Source organism: Crassostrea angulata, chromosome 2 (assembly GCF_025612915.1).
Source record: "Crassostrea angulata isolate pt1a10 chromosome 2, ASM2561291v2, whole genome shotgun sequence".
Classification (NCBI taxonomy): domain Eukaryota; kingdom Metazoa; phylum Mollusca; class Bivalvia; order Ostreida; family Ostreidae; genus Magallana; species Magallana angulata.
Genome location: NC_069112.1, coordinates 10,139,132 through 10,148,115, shown reverse-complemented (window position 1 = coordinate 10,148,115; position 8,984 = coordinate 10,139,132). Strand labels below are relative to the sequence as shown.

At 32.7% G+C, this 8,984-nt stretch overlaps 1 protein-coding gene across 2 annotated transcripts in view; it reads left to right on the top strand.

Annotated features, from left to right (window-relative positions):
- Positions 1 to 4,926: 4,926 nt before the first annotated feature.
- Positions 4,927 to 8,984, top strand: part of LOC128172970 (cytoplasmic aconitate hydratase-like) — a 30,033-nt gene continuing 25,975 nt past the window's right edge. For both annotated transcript variants that reach the window (XM_052838710.1, XM_052838709.1), the window contains exon 1: positions 4,927 to 4,979. In XM_052838710.1, the coding sequence (XP_052694670.1) occupies positions 4,967 to 4,979 (13 nt within the window). In that variant the 5' untranslated portion in view covers positions 4,927 to 4,966. The remainder of the gene's footprint in view (positions 4,980 to 8,984) is intronic.

Genomic DNA, 8,984 nt, shown 5'->3' with positions numbered 1-8,984 from the left:
ATATGCATAATAAAAAGTTTATGCAATTAACTATCAACTGGTTGATTTTCAGATTGCTATTTTTCATTTTTATTTTACGCTATAAAAAATCAAAGACTCAAAATCAAAGTCAAAGACTCCAAAAAAAAAAAACAACAAAAAAAAAAACAAAAACAAAAAAAACAAAAACAAAACTAAAAAAAAAAAAAACCCACACACACAAACATACCCAACACAAACATACCCAATACAAACATACCCTTCAAAAAATACATATATTTATGTTTAGTTTATGTTGGGTCAATAATAAATATACAAGGCAAAAATCACAGGGGCATCGTATCCGCTCTACACTCTATGACATATATAAATGATACACGTGTATTACTTATACATGTCATAGGGTGCACGTGTAGAGCGGATACGATGCCCCTGTGCAAAAATACAGTAAGTTATGCACGGATGAAAAGGAAGTGTTAGTTTAAAAACTAATCAAGTGATGAAAATAATCAAAATGCAGTCGCTTTCTTTTATGCATGGATGGAAAGGAACATCAAAGGGTTGGATTGATTAAGGTGGTTCACCTCACCCACTACACCTTGAAATAGGTTTCTATCAGCAGAAAATCATTTAGTTGTGATAGATGACCTGATGCACAAGACATACATACGACGGCTGTTTGGAACTGTTTGAGACATTGAACAGGAGGAAGGATCATAACTAGACTCGATCTCGGGACCCTTCAATTTAAAAACCCAACGCTCTACCGACTGAGCTAACGCGGGTCAACCCACTATATAGCTACTAGAAGCGTTGCAGTACTGAGTCTGTATATACACACTACTAAGTATTACAAATTTTACTCTTTCTCCCTTTGGACAAAAGATAAATCATTGAAATTTCACCAAAAAAAATAAACCAGAGTACCATTTATTAGCGTGATTTGTATAGTCAATGACCACTCGGCACACCTCGGCCGATTCGTAGGATACGGAATCGGCCGAGGTTTGCCGAATGAGTCAATGACATCATTAGACCATTCGATTCCTAGTAAGTTGACACACTTTCCTACGTCCACTAACCTGACGCAGCCACAAACTCATTACAACGTCATATTGACGAGTCTCCTTGCTTCCGTGTTTAAACATCTTGCAAACGAACGGAAAACATGGATTCTTCTTCATTCCATGTACATGTTAACTGAAACTAGTTTTAAAAAGTTGTCATCTCGAAAATACATAAATCCAGTTAATGCATCATTACGAATTTTCGTAATATTATTTTTCACAATGAAGTGTTCAAAAATAAGCATGATTATGCATGACTTATATAAACCAGTGTAGATTTAATCTTTAGCCAAGGACACTTGAATAATATTGGCCAATGATCAAAAGCAATCGAGGTTATTAACTAACTTAGTGTGGTAATAGATAATAAGTGAAAGTGAATAAATTTTAATTTTCGCCAAACAGAGACATATTTGGGAAGAATAAAAAATCGTATTTGTCTGCTGTTAGGCAGGCATGTTGCAACGGAGAATGCATGGGAAGAGTCCGGCGTCCCTCTCCATTTATGTGAAAAGAAATAAAGTTGGTAATATAATAGAATAAAATATTTGAGTATGCTTCCCTCACAGATAAGCTTAAGGAATTTTAGGTTTATCGGGATTGCTGCAACTGTAGAAAATATTTCTTTATTCTATCGGGCTTGAGAAAAAGAAAACATCCCATGAAAGACCTTATGATGGTCTTAGGACAAGGTAAGCGATGTCCTAAAGTTTAGACAAATTAGCGATGGCGGGTCAAAAATTTGGGAAACCTCCGGGAGACAGACTTGAGACGAAGACATATCCTAAGTCGCGCCTAAAAGTAGTCCTATGGATGTGGCTTCTTCAACATGCTTGCCGTCCCAAAGTTTGTCAGTATTATGAGCGGAAAAGCGTACATGTATGTTCGCTGGAAAAGTAATCGAGAGAAACATTATAAAGGAAGAAAACGTCCCGGAGCCTACGAAAAAAATTCGTGTGAAATATACTTTTTAGGACGTTGATAAAATATGTATTTCTTTAGAAATTCCACAAAGAACAAAAAAAATATTAATAACATTTCTTTTATTTTTATTTGATTTGATTTAGTTTATTTCACCTTCTTATATCGTATATATATATACTTAATTGAAATCATAATTTCACAAAACATTTTATACTGTTAGGAGAAGAAAAGTAATCTGTATCTTAATTAAAACTGACTTTGCAAATTACATATTGCCTTTCATGCTAAAATAAATTGAAACTCATCGGCAATTGGGATACCATGCATTACACAAATTACAATAACCACTGGCGGATTTAAGGGGGGGCGTGGAGGGCGCACGCCCCCCCCCCCCCCTAAAATTTTCAAAGTATGCATGACTGTAGATGATTTGATTAATTTTACATAGAAAAATTATCATTTTGTGTTTCACTTTATTTATAATCATGCCTGACTCAATGTTACACCTCATTGATACACCAGCTGTGGTATGCTGACTGTAATTCTGCTGCTCTATAAGCATCTATAAACATCTGATCCTGATCCTAGTGCATGTTGACAGGTTCTGATAACAAACCAATTAAACCAATTAAACTGTGTTTAAAACAAGCAGTGTTGGTAATTTCATTATGGTGGCTGCATCAAATTCCCCAGGGCCCTGAACTTGGGGCTTCGACCAAGAATCGACTGGAAATACCGGCAGTTTAGTTTCAAGTGTAGACTGCGCTGTCATTTCCCTATTGCGATGCAAGCAAAAATTTCTGATTATTTAAAAGCTGGTCGAAGGTAAATATATAATTATATTTAAAACCAGATGGTGTATACATGTGCTATCATTAATTAATTACTGTATATTTTTTGAATTTTTTTCTAGGTAAATAGACTATTTTGATATAAGAATATTGAAGATTTGATGCATCAGATATTTCTAACAGCTAATAGGGGGTCGGATACCGTAACCTAAAATATTTTGTTTTTAATCCAATACGTGTATTAGGTATAAGTAACAATATGTGTCAAATTGTTATATACATGTTATAGGCTTTTGTGTAAAGTGTACATAACTAAAAAAATAAAACTTTTACCTTCAAAATACACGAAAACCCTGGACCCACAGGGGGCCTCAAGGCGGCCCCCAGACCCCCTGCCTCAATAATTTTATCCACCCCCCCCCCCAACTACAAATCCTGTATCTGCCCCTGATAACGTTCACTCCTTTGAACACTACTCCACCTTCCTACTTCCACAGGAAGGTGATGATTTGTAGTTCTAAATTTTACTAATATTTTCTCTTAATTTACCGAGTAATAAAAATAAGTAGCGTTCACATTAAGAACTTGTTTTATAAATTTTCTGTCTATCCCCTCTAAGTCGATTCCTGAATATCATTATGCCATTTTTTGTAAAAAATGTTCTCTTTACCTTTGGTTAATAGTTTGTCTTACCATACATTTGACAGCCTGCATTTGTCTAGAATGTTTTTTTATGCAGGCACATATATATAGTGTCGTTTTTGAAAGTATAAAGGAATAGGGGCAGACTCATCCAAAAAAACAACTCTTGATAAGAATAGAAAAAAAACCCAAAATGATTAATAGTTGAATTGTTTTTCAATTCAAAAAATAGGAGGGGGCTATTCTGCCTGGCGCAGGCAGATAGCTAATCACGCACAACATGTTAAACAAAAGTCATTGTTGAAACTGTCCTGGAGACAAAACGCAAGGTGCTTTGGGGTCAGTGGATACTGGTACTCTATGGCAATTCAGTTTTTGAGAGAAAAGTTTCTTGCGAGTTGACAGAAAAAGCCCCCACCCCTCGATGATCACGAAAGGCATTTAAATTTACACAACACCACACCCCCCCCCCAAAAAAAAAAAAGAAAAGAAAAAAAAAGAAAGAAAGAAAAAAAAAGAAAGCCAAAAAAATAAATGCTTAAGGATGACATTTACTCAGAATGATGAAAAATTCCACTGATGATAATGAAACCCCATCTATTGTATGTTATAGACCTTTGATTGTAGTGTTATTTTTCACTTTCAAAAAAGTAGGTCAATGACCTACTTTTTGAGTAAATGGCCATTGAATATTTTTTGAAAAATCAAGAAAAATCCCATAAAATTTTACACTACAATTGAAATTTTCTTAATTGTAAATATATTTCAAAAAATAAAGCACTTTAAAAAGTGTAATACATTTTATGAATGGCAGTGGCACTAAATAGGTACAAAACATTAAGATTTCAGCTACAATTTGAAAAAATATTCCAGTCCGAATTTCCTCTATCAGTTTTCAAATTCCTACCCATTTTTGATCTAAGTTTACAAAAAATTGAATGATGATAATACAAAAACACTTATAGCATTGAACTACTTATATTGACCTTATTCTGTTGGCATAAAATTTATATGAGGTCAATGATCAAAATTTTGAGATATGGTGTCTTTTATCGTTTTTAAGCATTTTTTAATATTTTCGCAATTCGTGCCATACAATTATTTTAATGAATAAGTGAGGTAAAACCAGCAGAAAATATGAAAAATAATATAGACTAAAATATAAAATCTTAACTTTCAATATTAGAGTACTGCCAAAAATGTTTTAGAGGAAAACAAAATCTGCAAAATTTAGTCCGAATTTCCTCTGTTTGACTAAAAGTCTATTTTTGTTTGAGCCTAATTACGTAGTAAAGTAAAAATATCAAATGTTTTGTCAATAATAATTCATTTTATTAATACTTTTTTTGTTTAGAACAAATTTTACTCATTACAGTGAACTTTATAACAATCCGAATTTGAGAACCCAAACCCTGAGTAAACAACACCCTTAAACAAAACATACCTATTACTAAAAGCTTCAATAAAATAGAAAAATTAAAGTTATATTGATGCGGCAGATGGAATATATTGTGGTACGACTTATTATACTTTTTTGTGTGCGTGACTTCCGCTAGCTGGAAAATGGCGACCGAAGGTACAGTATCTAAAACTTTCTGCTTATATTCGTTGTGTCTGTACCTCATGTCTCTGGTTAGGGCTCCGAACTACAACTTCTGTAAGCCTGACATAGATTTCTTTTGTTTGCTTCCACTGGTCGGATAAATCCAAATGAAAATCAATATTTTCTCACACTTTTTTATTCTTGCGTAATGACACTTGCACTTTGACCATCCACACGGACAGTTAAACAGAACCAAAATTTTTGACAATGCAATTCAGTTTTTTTTTGGTATTAGATACAGGTTCATAGCAGTTGCAGTCAATCATTAATCAAACTAAAAACCGACATAGTTTTTAAATGCGACATTGTTAACGTGGTCGAAATATGGGACTGATCCATCCGGATAAAAGTTGCATGATCTGACGGAATTGACGTGGCTAGTTTTGCTCATAATGTATGGCTGACAAAGAAGTTGTCGTAATCAAACGAAGCTGAATTACTTGACTTTAAACACCAAATAACTACCACTAGAACATGTAGAACTTTGGCATAGGGATAAAAAAGATATTATGAATTCAAAGTGGTTTTAAAAAGATAAATACTTTTGTCATATTTACTCTGATCTAAGCTATTTGTGTATATATATATGCTTTAATTTTCCACAATACCCTCCTCAAATGACAATTACATGTATATATACCTACTTAGTAAATAATGCATTTTCTCTCACAACATAACATGTCATGATTCTCCCTAGCTGTATACTTGTTTTTCTTTTGTTTTTGTTTTTTTAATTCAAAAACAAAGATGAGACAATTTGAGAGGGGCGGGCAAGGATGAGAATTTAAAAATTAATTTTATGCATGTTATCACGGTTATGTGACCTAACCAAAAAGTCTTCAACACTCTTGATGATTATTGTGGTCACAGCACTTTTAGAAAGCTGTTGCTATTTTAGCAAACCGTCAGATAAAAATAGTTAGTTACATTTAAACATTTTAAATAGAAGTCTTATGTTTTTGTTATTATTAGTCCCCTACCGGTTTCACCGGAGGGGACTATTAATAGCTTTCCTCTGCGTCCGTCAGTCCGTCTGTCTGTCTGTCCGTCCGTCTGTCTGTCCCACTTCAGTTTTCCGTTGTTTTTTTCTGCATGCGTTTGACGAATGATGTGAAACTTGCTAAGCAGCTTCAAAATATCAAACAGCAGACCAAGTTTATACTTTTGTAGCGTCTAGTCAACACAATTTCCAGAAATTTAATTTTTTTTCACTCCAAATTTTTTAATGATCGGGTTCGTTATCGGGCTCGGTGTGTACTAAATGAACGAGGACATTATGTGGTCAGTAAAATAATAAATAATATCATGCATTATTTGTTTTATTACATTTATCATTTCTAATAACAAACAAATAAGTTCTGTAAAATGGTGTCAAGTATTGTATAAATTTTAACGGCAGGGTTTTATCATTATTATTATTACAATCGGGTTCATTATCGGGTTTGGGCTGTTGAATAATAGACTAGACTTCTGTGTTTGCTTTGCTTCAAATTTGTACTTTTTTTAATGGATTTCTGAGATTGTTTGCTGTTAATTATACCCCCGCAAACGAAGTTTAGGGGGGTATATTGGTTTCACCCTGTCCGTCTGTCTGTCCGTCCGTCTGTCTGTAGACGCAACTTTGTCCCCCCTATAGAATTTTTTATTACTGCATGGAACAGTTTGAAAATTTTTACATATGTTGAACACCATCTGAAGATGTGCACCTGCAATTTTTTTTAAGATCAGACAAGATTTAATGATTTTATGACAGCTTTCATTTTCCTTATTCTATATATTGTACACTAATGTTGTAAAGTAGGGGAGGTAATCCTTACAGATTTTATTAATTAATTAATAGAAAACACTCTAAAATATATTTATATAAATACATCCAGATGGAGTTTTTTGTCTTTATGTCTTAATTAATAAAAAGAAAATTTTTTTTAAATATTCTATCAACTGACAATGCAAAGTTTTTGTTTGTCAATGATAAATTCTTAGGAGCTAATAAGAACATCAAAGACAAGTGTGGCTGAATTCATTTGTCCCAAGGGAGCCATTATCTGAGCCATGGTTCAGATGGAGCATGTGTTTAGGGGAAATTGATAATCTGTAAAATGGGTGATGGTTTTGGGGCTATTTTAAAACTGTTTCATGTAAACCAAAAGGTCTATCATTATAATGAAATATATAATATAATTATTAATAAAGAAGTTAAACTATTTTTAGAGGTTGTTTAAATTTATTTGTCAAGTAAATTGATGAAGTGACCCTATTGGGCATTAATTTAAATGAAATTCAAAATTACTGATATGATTGTAGTGTTTTGGCAATTTTAAAATTGTTTGTAATATTAAATTTTCTTTTTTTTTACATATTTTTACATAGTATGGTAATTATGGTAATGTTTTGGGAGTTTATTAAATTTAACAAGTTCATCAAAGAAAATCATAGTCCTATGGGATCAATTTTCTGATATGGAGTTCCATTGTGCCATAGGAGAAAGTGAGGAAAATTTGAAACAACTAATTGCATCTGTCAAGACTCTTATTAGAAAGATATTGAAAGTTTTATCAACAGAAGAGCATTGCTTGGCTACCGGTATTTCTATTCACTGCAAAGGGAGGGATTATTGTCATTTTGTTGGTTTTTCTTTAAATCAATTAAATTAAAAAAATATATCATCAAATACATACATTTGTAAATGTATTACTGTTATAGATATGTATTTACAGTGAAATTCTAACAATTTTAAATTTAATTTTTTTCTTTGTTAACTAAATTTTTTTTTTTTACAATTCTAGAAATTTTTTTTTGTATGTGTTCTAAACCTTTATTAATCAATTCAATTATATGTCCCATTTGAAATTAGCCTAGCGGGGGTATTAGTCCCATTATGACATTTCTAGTTATAATCATTTTTCATAATTTCATACTTTACAATTACTACATTTATGATAGGGGAAATTTAATATACAGGGTCTCAAACTTTTGTCATTCTCAATCAAAGGGGTTACCGGTAGGGGGCGTGTATTGCTTATGCAATACTCTCAGAATGCTTGTTTCATTTTAAATTAATTGACGCTAATGGAAATATGAATTTGCAAGAGGCAATTAACAAAGATGTTAGCATTCCTTATACATGTTTAAAGTGATGTTGCCAGCAGGTAGTATATGTAGCTGATCGACTTTCAGATTATTATCTTGATAGTGAGGTTTCTACTGTCACATGTTGACTTTAGTTGCTACAGAGATCAAGATAAATGTGTTTTTCTGATTGATTGCTATGAAACATATGTTTATTGCTGCATTGATTTATTAATTTAAAAATTCTGTCTGCATGCATACATGTATTTTATTTCAGGGTTGCATACAGTTTTAATTCTGCTTTGCAGAATAAAGATAAAAACTGGGGCATCATTAAGAGCTTAAACATATAAAAACTCTGTTTATGCCACTTATTTAAACAGATGTAATATCCAATGATAGGGATATATTTCCTGCATATCTATCACATTTTTTTGCGTTTTGAAAGTGAGCACAAGAGAGCTAAAATTATATCATTGCCAAAATAACTGGATCTGTGGTTCAAGGATCCTGGGTCCAGAGATGAAACTTATGAAGTTGAAAGCAGTCAGACGTGTCTGGGTTGATGTATCATCGGTTACCATGGCTACTGTAAACAGCGGTGCTTGTGTTCATTGTTCTGTTGCTTGATGATGGAATTGAACATCCTTTCTTAGTACAGCGTTGGTTTAATTTTTGTGTATATTTTCTTATTAATACTTTCTAGTTATACATGATTGTATTAACTGGTAACACAAAAGGAAATTTGAAAAATGACTGTACATATGTATGGCATTTTCCAGCCTTTAAGGTGGTATGGGACAACTCTATGTTGTGACATATTATTTATTGAAATAAACTACAGTAAAATCAAGTGTGATTTTAAATAGTTTCATTCCCAGTTTTGTCACCTTACAGCATAGCACAGTG